Source organism: Pongo abelii, chromosome 2, assembly GCF_028885655.2.
Source record: "Pongo abelii isolate AG06213 chromosome 2, NHGRI_mPonAbe1-v2.0_pri, whole genome shotgun sequence".
In the NCBI taxonomy this organism is placed as follows: domain Eukaryota; kingdom Metazoa; phylum Chordata; class Mammalia; order Primates; family Hominidae; genus Pongo; species Pongo abelii.
In genome coordinates, this window is record NC_085928.1 from 204562222 (window position 1) to 204577963 (window position 15742).

Genomic DNA, 15742 nt, shown 5'->3' on the forward strand with positions numbered 1-15742 from the left:
CCCCCTTCTACTAATTGAAACTCCTGGGACACTTACTCTTTTTTTTTTTTTTTTTTTTTTTTTTTTTTGAGACAGAGTCTCACTCTTTCACCTAAGCTGGAGTGTAATGGTGCGATCTTGGCTCACTGCAACCTCCACCTCCCAGGTTCAAGTGATTCTCCTGCCTCAGCCTCCCGAGTAGCTGGGACTAGAGGCTCACACCACCATGCCCAGCTAATTTTTGTATTTTTAGTAGAGACGAGGTTTCATCATGTTGGCCAGGCTGGTTTCGAACTCCTGACCTCAAGTGATCCGTCCACCTCGGTCTCCCAAAGTGCTGAGATTATAGGCGTGATCCACCACGCCTGGCCTCGGGGACATTTATTCTCATCATCCTTTTTTTTCCACACCACTATTTATTTACTCATTTGTTAAGCATTTATCAAGTGCTTACTCTAATAATAACAATGCCTGTACAGACAGTCCCTGAGTTAATGGTGACTAACTTAATGATATTTTCAGTTGATGATGGGTTTACAGGGATATAACCCCATCTTACACTTGCTTGGTTATTATTTTTGTCTTTTTTCGTTTCTGTGGAGAACGGGGTCTTGCTGTATTGCCCAGGCAGGTCTCGAACTTCTGGGTTCAAGCTATCCTCCCACCTCCTCCTCCCTAATAGCTGGGATTACAGGCATGAGCCACCATGCCCGGTGGACGTAACCCCACTTTAAGTTGAGGAGCATCTGTATTTGACTTGATACTTTACGAAGGGCTCCATACCACAGCTCTGCGTCTGTAAATCCTCATGAAAGTCTTGGAAGGGATTCCCATTTTTAGGCTGCCCTAGTTTTACCAGCTGGTGGTAAACCCTGGTGTCAGCACCAGGGTTCCTGGGGATCCAGAGGTGATGCTGACAGGACCCCCGTCTTCAGGGCATGTATTGCTGGGTCTGTCCCGCAGAGCCTGGCTGACGGATGAAATGAGTACTCAGACAGAGGTATGCAGTGTAAGAGCAGCTAGGTGACTGCCTGGCTCTGGTGTCCAGAGAGCAGCCCGAAAGCTGGAGCTGCTTGCTTTTATTCAGTGCAGGCACAATGACGAAAACCTGGAGCCAACACAACCTGCAGGTAATTAACGTTTATCATTCCCCTTTCAGGGAACATCATGCATGCGGATGATCAACAGTCAGTTCCCGGTCAACGTAAGTAAACAAGCCTGTTTAAGATAAATTCCCCCACACTCCCTTGTACCTACTCCTTGCCCTCTGCCCCAGGGTTATAGAACAGCTGCTTTCTGCTATTCTCCCCCCAGGCTCTGCAGAACCTTCTGACCTTTCAGAAGGTTTGCATCCTTTCCCTATAGTTTTTCCACCGCTCTGACCAATCCCCCACAATGTATAGCCTTGTATGCAAAGCCAGGCCTGTCTATGCCGGGTGACAATCCAAGGTAGACAGTGGCAAAATCTGGTGGAGGCATCAGAGATAGTGCCATCAGTTTGCTGGAACAAGCATATCAGGGAGCCTGGCAGATCTACACTTCACCAGACAGTGCTTGTGGCCAACAGGGCAGGCCCTTGCTCCAGGGAAACACTCAGAAATCAAAACTCCTTGCTCTGCTGTCACGGAACTCTCCAGGAGATCCTCAGTGTCATCAGAAGCTGAAAAAACAGTGCTGAGAAACGTGGCCTGCCGTCTTCCCAGCTAAGGGAGGTGGCCTGTTCGACCCTGGGTTGTCCTCTGCAAACACGCTGCTGCAGGTTACATGGCACCATCTCCTGATTGCAATCTGCTTTCCTGAGGGAGTGAACTGACTGAAATTGGATGATAATAAGCTGCTAGGTTATTTTCCACTTTTTAGTTTATGAGGCTTATTGATTTTGCTTTAAAATTAACCACTGCCTTCCTTTTAAGGAGCTGGTGAGGCAGGGCATGGCAACAGGTTCAGGGTGAGGAGTGGCACCACCTCCTTTCAGTGAGGATTTGGGAGGGGTGAAAAGCACCCTAATCTTCTCAGCTGCATGTGAACAAACCACCTGTCAAGGTGGGTCCTTCCTATAGGGAGGATGATGTCAGCCCTTCAGGGAGGTCTCAGTTTTCTTCCTCCACTTCCTAATCCCTTCATTATAATTCCTTCCACAACAGAATAAGTTTCTTGAGCAATGCAGCAATATCCAGCAATTTTAGATAGACATTTACCTTTCGACCTAGAAATCTCACTTCTATGAATCCATCCTAAAGACACACTCTCAGCTGGATGTGGTCGCTCATGCCTGTGATCCTAACACTCTGGGAGGCCAAAGTGGAAGAATCACTTGGGCTCAGGAGCTCAAGACCAGCCTGGGCAACATAGCAAGACCCTATCTCTAAAAAAAATAAAAATAAAAAAGACACACAGTCAAAAATTCAAAAATTAATATATATAAGGCTATTTATTACAGAAACATTGGTAGTAGCAAAAGACTGGAAATAACTCAATGCCCATCAATAGGGAAAAGAGTAAATAAACTAGGAGACCTACGCATAATGGAGTGCCATGCAGCTTTGAAAGGAAATGAGGCATATTTCTATGTTCTATGTTGTGATCGCCAGGATATAACCTAATGAGTAAAAAGCCAGGTGAAGAAAATTCTGATAATATGCTATCTTTGGAGAGGGGAATATGAATATACCGTACATCACATAGGAGGAGAGAGGAAATAAAGTGAGAGGATTGGGATAGAAGCTAGACTTTTCTAAATATATCTTGTTTTATAGATTTATGTTGGAAGTTTGTGGATATAGTACTTTAGAAAAGTATAAAACAAAATTAGACTTGACAAAATGAAACAACTCAATCTGTTAAGTTGATGGTGTAACTACACAGTGAGAAACTATTGCAAATGACCTTAACACTCAGGAATTCCACTGTATATTCCTAATGGGAGATCCCCTAATGACCAAACTCAAACCCAGTCCAACCAAACCAAAAAACCTTGTGAAATATCTGAAACCATTTTTAGTAATGAAATGAGAAATGTGGTAGTGTTGGTGATATGGTTTGGCTGTGTCCCCACCCCGACATCATCTTGAATTGTAACTCCCACAATTCCCACATGTCATGAGAGGAACCCAGTGGGAGGTGATTGAATTATGGGTGTGGGTCTTTCCTGCGCTGTTCCCATGATAGTAAATGACAAGATCTGATGATTTTAAAGACTGTTTCTCTGCACAAGCTCTCTCTCTTGCCTGCCACCATCTATGTAAGATGTGACTTGTTCCTCCTTGCCTTCCACTGTGATTGTGAGGCCTCCCCAGCCATGTGGAACTGTAAGTCCATTAAACCTCTTTTTCTTCCCAATCTTGGGTATGTCTTCATCAGCAGCATGAAAATAGACTCATACAGTAAATTGGTACCAATAGAGTGGGGTGCTGCTGAAAAGATACCCAAAAATGTGGAAGCAACTTTGGAACTGGGTTATCAGGCAGAGGCTGGAACAGTTTGGAGGGCTCAGAAGAAGACAGGAAAATGTGGGAAAGTTTGGAACTTCCTAGAGACTTGTTGAATGGCTTTGACAAAAATGCTGATAGTGATATGAACAATAAGGTCCAGGCTGAGGTGGTCTCAGATGGAGATGAGGAACTTGTTGGGAACTGGAACAAAGATGACCCTTGTTATGTTTTAGCAAAGAGACTGGTGGCATTTTGCTCCTGCCTTAGAGATTTGCAGAACTTTGAACTTGAGAGAGATGATTTAGGGTATCTGGTGGAAGAAATGTCTAAGCAACAAAGTATTCAAGAGGTGACTTGGGTGCTCTTAAACACATTCAGTTTTATAAGGCAAGCAGAGCATAAAAGTTCAGAAACTTGCAGCCTGACAATGTAATAGAAAAGAAAATTATATTTTCTGAGGAGAAATTCAAGCTGGTTGCAGAAATTTGCATAAGTAATGGGGACCCAAATATTAATCTCCAAGACAATGGGGAAAATGTCTCCAGGGCATGTCAGAGGTCTTCATGGCAGCCCTTCCCATCACAGGCCCAGAGGCCTAGGAGGAAAAAAATGGTTTCTTGGGCCAGGCCCAGGGTCTCCATGCTGTGTGCAGCCTAGGGACTTGGTGCCCTGCATCCCAGCTACTCCAGCCATGACTAAAAGGGCCCAAGGTACAACTCAGGCTGTGGCTGCAGAGGGTGCAAGCCTCAAGCCTTGGAAGCTTCCATGTGGCATTCAACCTGTGGGTGCACAGAAGTCAAGAATTGAGGCTTGGGAACCTCTGCCTAGATTTCAGAGGATGTGTGGAAATGCCTGGATATCCAGGAAGTTTGCTGCAGGGACAGGGCCCTCATGGAGAACCTCTGCTAGGGCAGTGTGGAATGGAAATATGGGGTTGGAGTCCCCACACAGAGTCCCAACTGGGGCACCGCCTAGTGGAGCTGTGAGAAGAGGGCCACTGTCCTCCAGACCCCAGAATAGTAGATCCACCGACAGCTTGCACATGTGCCTGGAAAAGCGGCAGACACTCAGCACCAGCCCATGAAAGCAGCCAGAAGGGAGGGTGTACCCTGCAAAGCCACAGGGGCTGAGCTGCCCAAGACCATGGGAACCTACTTCTTGCATCAGCGTGACCCGGATGCGAGACATGGAGTCAAAGGAGATCATTTTGGAGATTTAAGACTTAACTGCCCTGCTGGATTTCTGATTTGTATGGGGACTATAGCACCTTTGTTTTGGCCAATTTCTCTCATTTGGAATGGCTGTATTTACCCAATACCTGTACCCCCATTGTATCTGGGAAGTAACTAACTTGCTTTTGATCTTACAAGCTCCTAGGTGAAAGGAATGTGCCTTGTCTCAGATGAGACTTTGGACTGTGGACTTTTGAGTTAATGCTGAAATGAGTTAAGACTTTGGGAGACTGTTGGGAAGGCATGATTGGTTTTGAAATGTGAGAACATGAGGTTTGGGAGGGGCCAGAGGCAGGATGACATGGTTTGGCTGTGTCCCCACCGAAATCTCATTTTGAATTGTAACTCCCACAATTCCTATGTGTCATTGGAGGAACCCAGTGGGAGGTGATTGAATTATGGGGGCGGGTCTTTCCTGTGTGGTTCTCATGATGGTAAATGAGTCTCACAAGATCTGATAGTTTTAAAAGTGGGAGTTTCCCTGTACAAGCTGTCTCTCTTGCCTGCTGCCATTCATGTAAGATGTGACTTACTCCTCCTTGCCTTCCACCATGATTGTGAGGCCATCCCAGCCATGTGGGACTGTAAGTTCATTAAACCTTTTTTTCTTCCCAGTCTTGCATATGTCTTTATCAGCAGCATGAAAATGGACTAATACAGTTGGTAAGACTGTTTTGCATGTATTATAGGATAAAGCAATGAGTAATTATGTTGTTTTGAAAAGTGGGATGTTTTACATCCCAGGTATGGATATAAGATCAATAAAGTTAAGTAGAAACATTTTAGTCTTACCTAAATTTGAAATAGAACTATTAGTAAGAACCCATAAAGTATTTGCTTGTAAAAAATCCTTTCTAGAAACCATCATCAATTCAAAAGCAAGCATTTCTTGCACACAGAATATGATCTCTAAATGCCATTTACTAAAAGAAAGCAGGGCTCCTTAGAAAAATGGCTGATTCCAGATCTGGGCTCCTGGGAAAGAGATGTACAAGATGAGCCTGGAACATCATATTATACACCCGATAATTAAGCATTTATCAAGAACAATAGGGTGATTTCAAAAGACAAATACCAGATATTATGTGCCTCCTGATAAAAAACATTAGTCATGAAGTAGTCTTGCCAAAATCCCTAACCTAAATCTGATCAACTACTCTAAATCCAACTTCTAGTTTATAGGAAATGTCAAGGACAGAGAACATGTTAAATCATACTGCTGGCTGCAATCAACAAAATTATTGCAGTGGCTCATGCCTATAATCCCAGCACTTTGGAAGGCTAAGGAGGGCAGATTGCTTGAGCCCAGGAGTCTGAAACCAGTCTGAAATATAGTGAGACCCCCATTTCTACAAAAAATTGAAAAATTAACCAGGCATGGTGACATGCACCTATGGTCTCAGCTACTCTGCAGCCTGAGGCAGGAAGATCACTTGACCCCAGGAGTTTGAGGGTCCCTTCAGCCATGATTGTACCACTGCACTCCAGCCTGTGTGACAGAACGATACCCTGTTTCAAAAAAAAAAAAAAACATTATCACAAAGACTTAGGTGCCTGTAGTCCCAGCTACTCAGGAGGATGAGGCAGGAGCATGAGGCTGGAGAATGGCTTGAGCCCAGGAGTTCCAGTCCAGACTGGGCAACATAGTAACCCCATCCCTTAAAAAAAAAAAACAAAAAAAAAACCAGACTCAGTCAACTTGAAGAGGCCCCCACTAATCAAAGAATAGGATAATTTGAGCATCAATAAGAATTATAACTGTGATGAATTGAAGCTCATCAAATATGTTCAAAACCATGAATTCATGCTTTTTAAAAATTAAATCTATTGGTCACTTTTGGTGGATGCTAGGTATCCATTTGTTATTTTGAAAATTGGCAAATAAAGAGAGAGAAGCATTTGTATTACCTTTCCAGTGACAAATATAGCTTAGGTTAACTGCATAGATGATCAGGGAAACCTTCTTTTTTGGATGTATTACAGCTATTAAACAAAGAAAGACTAGAAGGATTAAAATATCACCATTTTGCCATCTTTAGTAAATTAACAGGGCTGGACTTTGATCATCAATAACGGTCAAAAGACAAATACATTAGTGCCTCCCGATGAAAAACAGTCATGAAGTAGTCTTGCCAAAAATCACTAACCTGTCTGATCACTACTCTAAATCCAATTACTAGTTCACAGGAAATGCCAAGGACAGGAAACATGTTAAATGATACCGCTGAATGCAATCGCCAAAATTCAGATGGTGAGAAATTCCATGAGATAAATGACCCAGCTTCTTCAACAAATACATTACAAGGAGGAGGAACTTATCAAGCAAAAGGGATCCAAGAGGCATACTGAAGTCTATGGGTGAAAATGATACCATGATATGATTTGCTTCAGAATAATCCAGGGAGGGATTAGTCATAAAATAAGATTAGCCATGAATTCTTTTTTTTTTTTTTTTTGAGATGGAATCTCACTCTGTCACCCAGGCTGGGGTGCAGTGGTGCGATTTTGGCTCACTGCAACCTCTGCCTCCCGGGTTCAAGCAATTCTCCTGCCTCACCCTCCCAAGTAGCTGGGAGTACAGGCGCCCACCACCACACCCGGCTAATTTTTTGTTTTTAGTAGAGATGGGGTTTCACCATGTTGGCCAAGCTGGTCTCGAACTCCTGACCTCAGGTGATCTGCCCACCTTGGCCTCCCAAAGTGCAGGGATTACAGGTGTGAGCCACCACGCCTGGCCGAATTCTTAATTATTGAACCTAGGTGATAGAATCACGGAAGTTTATGATACCATTCTGTCTCCTTTTGTGTTAGAAATTTTCCGTAGTGAAATAAATCAAAAAATAAAGAAACAAAAAGGAAACTAAAGACTGAAGCCACAGAAAAGCTAAACAAACGAAGACTTTCTCTCTCTTTTTTTTTTTTGGACGCAGGGTCTTGCTCTGGTGCCCAGACTACCTGGGCTGCAGTGCAACGGTGCCATCTCAGCTTACTGCAGCCTCAACCTCCCAGGCTCAAGAGATCTTCCCAACTCCTGAATAGCTGGGACTACAAGTTCATGCTTACCATGCCCAGCTAAGTTTCCCATTTTTTTGTAGACACAGGGTCTCGCCATGTTGCCCGGTCTAGTCTCAAACTCCTGGACTCAAGTGATTCCCCTGCCTAGGCCCCCCAAAGTGCTGGGATGGATTACAGGTGTGAGCCACCATGCCTGGCCAGAAGGTGAATTTTGAAGTTGGGCCGACTCGGCTTCAGTTCTGGCTTAGCCACTCCATAACTGTGTGACAAGGGACAAGTTCTAGCTCTGAAACCCAATTTTCTCAGGAAAATGGTGATAGTACACACCACCATTCCGTTGTACGAATTAAAGGTGACAGTTGGGCAATGCTTGGCAGAGCTCCTCGCACCTGGTAACCACCTTTACTTATTACTGGAGGGAAGGTTGTACATCCTTGGGTCTTTTCTCTTTTTGAAATAGCTGGTGTCGAACTCAGGTGATAAGACTAGTGGAGGCAGGAAGAGGGACCCAGGAATTCTACCTTCCTACAGCTAAAAGGAGAAAAAGGAGCTTTTCCCCACCTGCGAAGCTTCCTGACTCTTGCCCCTCCTCCCCATTTTTCAGGGCTGTTTTCTAGTTCTGCCTCCAGGCAAAATTAGTACCTCCTCCTTTTGCCTCAGCTTTTCCACAAGTCTATTTGAACACATCCTATGACTCCTTTTATTGGTGTGATTTGGACCAGGCACAGTGGCTCAGGCCTGTAATCCCAGAACTTTGGGAGGCCGAGGCAGGAGGATCACTTGAGTCCAGGAGTTGGCGACTAGCCTGGGCGACATAGCAAGACCCTGTCTCTATTTTAAAAACTTTTTTTTTTTTTTTTTTGAGACAGAGTCTTGCTCTGTCGCCCAGGCTGGAGTGACGTGGCGCAAACTCGGCTCACTGCAACCTTCACCTCCTGGGTTCAAGCAATTCTCCTATCTCAGCCTCCCGAGTATCTGGAATTACAGGTGCATTCCACCATGCCCGGCTGATTTTTGTATTTTTAGTAGAGACGGGGTTTCACCATGTTGGCCAGGCTGGTCTCAAACTCCTGACCTCAGGTGATCTGCCAGCCTTGGCCTCCCAAAGTGCTGGGATTCCAGGCATGAGCCACCGCACCCAGCCTTGAAAAAACAATTTTTTTAAGTAATTAAATATTAGTGTGATTTTTTTTCTGTTCTTCCTCCACCTGCTCCCCAAGCTATAAACTTCCCTACAGGGCAAGAGTCTTCAAGATCTTTCTTTCTACCCAGGTACCCAGAACAGTGTCTGGCACATTGTAGGCGCTCAGGAAAATGCTTACTGCCTCGGAAACCTGACCAGAAAAGGCCAACTGTACGTGGGGTGGGGAAGGGAATGAGGAGGGTTAACCTTTCTCCTCCACCTTCAGCTCTGTGTCAGATGATACACAAGTGGAGACTGAATCCCGCAGATTTATAGTGTGTTTTATGATATATATAAACAGAGCTTTTTTGTTATTATTAATCATCCCACTTATGCCTTTCGAAAATCCACAAAAATTCGTCATTAAAATTTGTTTCATACCTTCTCATCCTTTCTCTCAATAACGTAGAAGTGTTGGAATTTTGTCTCAATTCCCCGTGGGCTTCAGATAGCACTTGTCTGCTGGACACAGAGGGATAGGAATTCTCAACCTGAAGACTGCAAGTTTCAGCCACCTATGAAGTTTCAGCACCCTGATATTGCAAAATGGTACATATACATGTGTACCTATATACATTTTTTTTTTTGAGACAGAGTCTTGCTCTATCACCCAGGCTGGAGTGCAGTGGCACGATCTCAGCTCACTGCAACCTCCACCTCTCAGGTTCAAGCGATTCTCCTATGTCAGCCTCCTGAGTAGCTGGGATTACAGGTGTGTGCCACCACACCCAGCTAATTTTTTATATTTTTGGCAGAGACGGGGTTTCACCATGTTGGCAGGCTGGTCTCAAACTCCTGACCTCAAGTGATCTGCCCGCCTTGGCCTCCCAAAGTGTTGGGATTACAGGCGTGAGCCACCACGCCTGGCCCATATATGCATTTTTGGATAGGGTGATGGTCTGTGATTTTTCAGTCAGATGCTCTCATGGGTTCCTGACCTAACAAAGGAGAACGACTGCATTCAGTAGAAGAGGTGCAAAATAATGAGAAACACTGAGTGTTCACTGAGAACTCTTTTTTTTCTTTTTCTTTCTTTTTTTTTTTTTTTTTGAGATGGAATTTTGCTCTTGTTGCCCAGGCTGGAGTGCAATGGCGCGACCTCGGCTCACCACAACCTCCGCCTCCCAGGTTCAAACGATTCTCCTGCCTCAGCCTCCCGAGTAGCTGGGATTACAGGCATGCACCACCATGCCTGGCTAACTTTTGTTTTTTTAGTAGAGATGGAGTTTCTCCATGTTGGTCAGGCTAGTCTCAAACTCCTGACCTCAGGTGATCCACCTGCCTCGGCCTCCCAAAGTGCTGGGATTACAGGCATGAACCACTGTGCCTGGCCTAGTGTACCCATTCTTTAAGGCCCCACTCCCGTCCCTTCTCCCTACCACTGTCCCTGCCTCCTACCCAACCAGTTGTCTCTCTCTTGTAAACTCCAGCATTTCACATTTATCTCTTGTTATATGTGGCTAGTAACCATTGATCACCTTCCTTATGTTTGCTCACGTTTTACCTTCCCAGCTAGTCTGTATGCTTCTCGAAGGCTAGAATCATATTGGGCATCATTGTATCTTCTTTGCCCCCGGAGCATGGCCTGCCTAGAGGGGATATTTGGTCATTTCTTTTTCATTGATTGGTTTTATAACCACCGTAATGTTTGAACTCCTTAATGTGGCCTACAAGGATTGGTCTTTGCCACCCTGTTTGGCCTCATTTGTGTCTCCTCCCCCTTTACATTTTCTACCTAGCCATCCTCAATACCAGCCAGTTCCTCAGAAATTCCATGGGCCAGGGGCAGTGGCTCATCACACCTGTAATCCTAGCACTTTGGGAGGCCGAAGCGGGCGGATCACCTGAGGTCAGTAGTTCCAGACCAGCCTGACCAACACGGTGAAACCCCATCTCTACTAAAATACAAAAATTAGCCAGGCGTGGTGGTGCACGCCTGTAATCCCAGCTTCTCGGGGGGCTGAGGCAGGAGAATTGCTTGAACCCAGGAGGTGGGGGTTGCAGTGAGCCCAGATCGCCCTACTGCACTCTAGTCTGGGTGATAGGGCAGCAACCCTGTCTCAAAAAAAAAGAAAGAAAGAGAGAGAGAAAGAGAGAGAGGAGAGAGAGAGAGAAGAAAGAAAGAAAGAAGAAAAAGAAAGAGAGAGAGAGAGAGAAAGAAAAGAAAGAAAGAAAAGAAAAGAAAGGAAAGAAAGAAAGGAAATTCCAGCCATGACACCTCACACAGCTTCCTCTGCCTGAACACTCATCTCCTCTTCTGTCTGGTTGACTCTTCTCAACCTTTGCATCTCAATCTGGGAATTACTTCCTAATGAGAAGTTTTCCCCTGGACTTCACCAGAAAGTACAAATTAGTAAGATTGCGCCAGCAAAATGCGTAGTGTGTGAGAAAGCATTTAGCAAGAGGAAATTAGAAACATTCACGTCCACTTACTCATGAGCTTGCTCCAGCTTCTTCTTTTCCTGTCCCCTAGTTCCCTCTGGATGTCAGCCATCTGAAATTACTCACAGGACATCTGAATGCACTTTGCTTTATTATACTTCCGTCCGTGCCTTTGTACACACTTTTCTTCCTTTTTTTTTTTTTTTTTTTTTGGAGGCAAGGTCTTGCTCTGTCGCCCAGGCTGTGGTGCACTGACGCCATTTCGGCTCATTGCAACCCCTGCCTCCTGGGTTCAAGCAATTCTCCTGCCTCAGCCTCCCAAGTAGCTGGGACTACAGGTGTGCACCACCATGCCTGACTAATTTTTGTATTTTTAGTAGAGATGGGGTTTCACCATGTTGGCCAGGCTGGTCTCGAACCCTGACCTCAAGTGATCCACCCACCTCAGCCTCTCAAAGTTCTGGGATTACAGGTGTGAGCCATTATGCCCAGCCTGTACACACTAAACATTTTTCATTTTTTCATTCTTCCTAGGATTCCATTTAATCCATGCCCTTCCTTCCTTCCTCCTTCCCTTCCCTCCCTTCCCCTCCCCTCCCCTCCCCTCCCCTTGCCTTCCCTTCCTTCCTTTCTTCCTTCTTTCTTTCTCCCCTCTCCTTGCCTTCCCTTCCCTCCTTTCTTCCTTCTTTCTTTCTTTTCTTTCTTTCTTTTTTTCTTTTTTTCTTTCTTTCTTTTTCTTTCTCTTTCTTTTGTTCTTTCCTTCCTTCCTTCCTTCCATTCCTTCCCTCTCCCCCCGCCTTCCTTCCCTCTCTCTCCACACCCCCACCCCCACCCTTCTCTTTCTTTCGAGAGTCTCACTCGAAAGAGTGAGACTCCCAGGATGGAGTGCAATGGTGCCATCACAGCTCACTGCAACCTCTGCCTCCCAGGTTCAAGTGATCTTCGTGCCTCAGCCACCTGAGTAGCTGGGATTACAAGTATCTGCAATCAGGTCTGGCTAATTTTTGTATTTTTAGTAGATATGAGGTTTCACCATGTTGGCCAGGCTGGTCTTCAACTCCTGGCCTCAAGTGGTCCACCCACCTCGGTCTCCCAAAGTGCTGGGATTAAAGGCGTGAGCCACCGCGTGGCCTAATCCATGCCCTTTCTTCACCTAATTAACTCCTACTCATTTTTCAATGCCCAGCCAAGGGGTTTGTATAATAGTGCCATTTTTGTTTGTTTGTTTGTTTTATGAGACAGAGTCTTGCTCTGTCACCCAGGCTGGAGTGCAGTGGTACGATTTTGGCTCACTGCAACCTCTGCCTCCCGGGTTCAAGCGATTCTCCTGTCTCAGCCTCCTGCGTAGCTGAGATTACAGGCACATGCCACCATGCCTGGCTAATTTTTGTATTTTTTTAGTAGAGATGGGGTTTCATCATCTTGGCCAGGCTGGTCTCGAACATCTGACTTCAGGTGATCTGCCCGCCTCAGCCTCCCAGAGTGCTGGGATTACAGGCGTGAGCCACCACACCCGGCCAAAAATTTTAATTACATATATTCTTAAACCAAGAAATATCACTTTTAGAAGTCTATTCAATAAAAACAATTTCTCTGGTATACAAAGATACATGAAAAAGTTAACCATCACGTTACTTGTAAGAATAAAAAATTTTGAGACGCTGAGGCGGGTGGATCACCTGAGGTCAGGAGTTCGAAACCAACCTGGCCAACATGGTGAAACCGCGTCTCTACTAAAAATAAAAAAATGAGGTGGGTGTGGTGGCACACACCTGTAATCTCAGCCACTTGGGAGGCTAAGACAGACGAATCACTTGAACCCGGGAGGCAGAGGTTGCGGTGAGCCAAGATCACACCACTGCACTCTAGGTTGGGTGACAGAGCGAGACTCCGTCTCAAAAAAAAAAAAAAAAGAATAAAAAATTGGAAATAGCAAAAATGCTCATCAAGGAAAGATTAATTAAATTAATTGTGGGATTGTGCTGCATCCATACAATGAAAGACTATGGAACTATTAAAAAGGAGGTAAAGCTCTCTGTCTGGAAGCCAGAAGTCCACAACATATAGTTAAATGAAAAAGCAAGTCGCAAGATAGTCTAAATTTATTAGCCCAATTTTGGGGTCAACTTTATTGAGGTACAATTTAAATGCAATAAAATTCACCAATATTAAGTGCACAATAAATGAGTTTTAACAAATATACCATCATATAGTCACTACCACAATCATGAAATTGATAGAATATTTTCATTACCCCCAAAAAATTACCTTGAACCCTTTTGCAGTCATTCTACACCCCTACCCTCTGCCTCCTGGCAACCACTGATCTGCTTTTTATAACTAAGATTTTTTACTTTTTTAGCACTTCACATAAATGGAATTATACAGTAGATAGTCTTGAGTCTGACTCCTTTCACATAGCATGAAGCTTTTGAGATTCATTCATGTTTTACATATCAGTGGTTCATTCTTTATTATTGCTGAGTAGCATTTCACTGTAAGGTTTTACTACAATTTATATATTCATTTACAGTTCTTGAGCATTTGGATTGATTCCAGTTTTTAATGAGTATGAATAAAACCACTATAAACATTTGTGTACAGATTTATTTAATTAAACTTTTTATTTTGAAATAATTATAGATTCACATTATAAGAAATAATACAGAGATTGTTTCCTTACTTATGGAGGAAAAGAAAAAAAGAGAGATCCCTTGATCCAGCTTCCCCCAGTGGTAACATCTTGTAAAGTATAGTAAGATATCACAACCAGGCTGTTGACATTGATGAAGTCAAGACACAGAACAGTTCCATCATCACAGGGACCCCTTGTGTTGCCCTTTTATAGCCACACTCACCTCTTTCTTTCCCCCTCCCCAGCTCCTGGCAACTATTAATCTCTTCTCCATAATTTTGTCATTTCAAGAGTGTAATATAGATAAATGTAAGCATACTATATACGATATACAATTTGTAAAGATTGGCTATTTTCACTCAGCCTAATTCCCTAGAGATTCATTATATATATATATATATATATATATATATATATATATATATATATATATATGTGTGTGTGTGTGTGTGTGTATATACACATATATATATACACACACATCAATAGCTTGCTCCTGTTTATTGCTGAGTAGTGTTCCGTCCTGTGCATATACCGTGACTTGCAGAAAGACCTCTGGTTTTTGGCTATTATGAATAAAGTCGCTATGAACATTTGTGTGAATGTGTTTTCTTTTCTCTGAGATAAATGCCCAGGAGAGCAACTGTGGGTTGTATGGTAGTTTCATGCAGTTTTATTTATTTATTTATTTTTTGAGACGGATTCTCGCTCTGTCACCCAAGCTGGAGTGCAGTGGCGCGATCTCAGCTCACTGCAACCTCCGCCTCCTGGGTTCAAGCAATTCTCCTACCTCAGCCTCCCAAGTAGATGGGACTACAGGCGCGTGCCACCACGCCTAATTTTTTGTACTTTTAGTAGAGACAGGGTTTCACTGTGTTAGCCGGGATGGTCTCGATCTCCTGACCTCGTGATCCACCCACCTCAGCCTCCCAAAGTGCTGGGATTACAGGTGTGAGCCATCATACCCGGCCCGTACAGTTTTATTTTTAAAAACTGCTAAACCTTTTCCCAGAGTGGTTGTATCATTTCACATTCCCACCAGCAATTTGTGTGGCCCAGTTTCTCTACATCTTTGCCAGCATTTGGTGGTGTCATTATTTTTCATTTTAGCCATTCTGCTAGGCAAAAATAAAAAATATCTTTTTAACTTTTTTTTTTTTTTTTTTGTATTTTTAGTACAGATGGGGTTTCACCATGTTGGCAAGGCTGGTCTCGAACTCCTGTCCTCAAGTGATCTGCCCACCTAAGCCTCTGAAAGTGCTGGGATTACAGGCATGAGCCACCATGCCCAGCCTAAAATAAAAAATATTATTATGCTACGTGCAAAATGCAAAATAATATTTCACCGTGGCTTTATTTTGTATTTCCCTAATGGCTAATGATGTTGAACTCTTTTCATGTGCTTATTTGCCATCTGTGTAGCCTCTTCAGGAAATGTCTGTTCATGTCTTTACCCGTTTTCTAATTGGATTTTTTTACAAGTTTGTAAGTGTGCAAATTTGGGGGTTTCCTAAAACCACCCTCAGGTTTGGTACTTTGCTAGAATGACTATCCAAGTGATCCTCCTGCCTCAGCCTCCCAAAGTGCTAGGATTACAATCATGAGATACCACAGCCGCCAAATAATTCTTTTTATATCCTCAATACAAATACTTTGACAGATACATATTTTGCCGATATTTTACCCCAGACTTGCCTTTTCATTTTCTTAACAGTATTATTTGAAGACCAAATTTTTAAAATTTTTATGAAGACCTACTCATCATATTTTCCTTTTTGTGGTCTATTTAATATATTAATATATGCCCAACCCAGGGTCACAAAGATGTTCTTCTGTATTTTATTCTAGAAAAGTTCTAGTTCTAGTTCTTCAACTCAGGTCTATT

The 15742-nt window shown here is 43.7% G+C and overlaps 1 protein-coding gene across 1 annotated transcript in view; it reads left to right on the forward strand.

Annotated features, from left to right (window-relative positions):
- LOC112132638 (uncharacterized) overlaps positions 1-15742 on the forward strand; it is a 98736-nt gene that overhangs the window by 29400 nt on the left and 53594 nt on the right. Inside the window, exon 4 of the mRNA XM_054551177.2 lies at positions 1139-1183. Coding sequence (XP_054407152.2) covers positions 1139-1183 — 45 coding nt within the window. The remainder of the gene's footprint in view (positions 1-1138; positions 1184-15742) is intronic.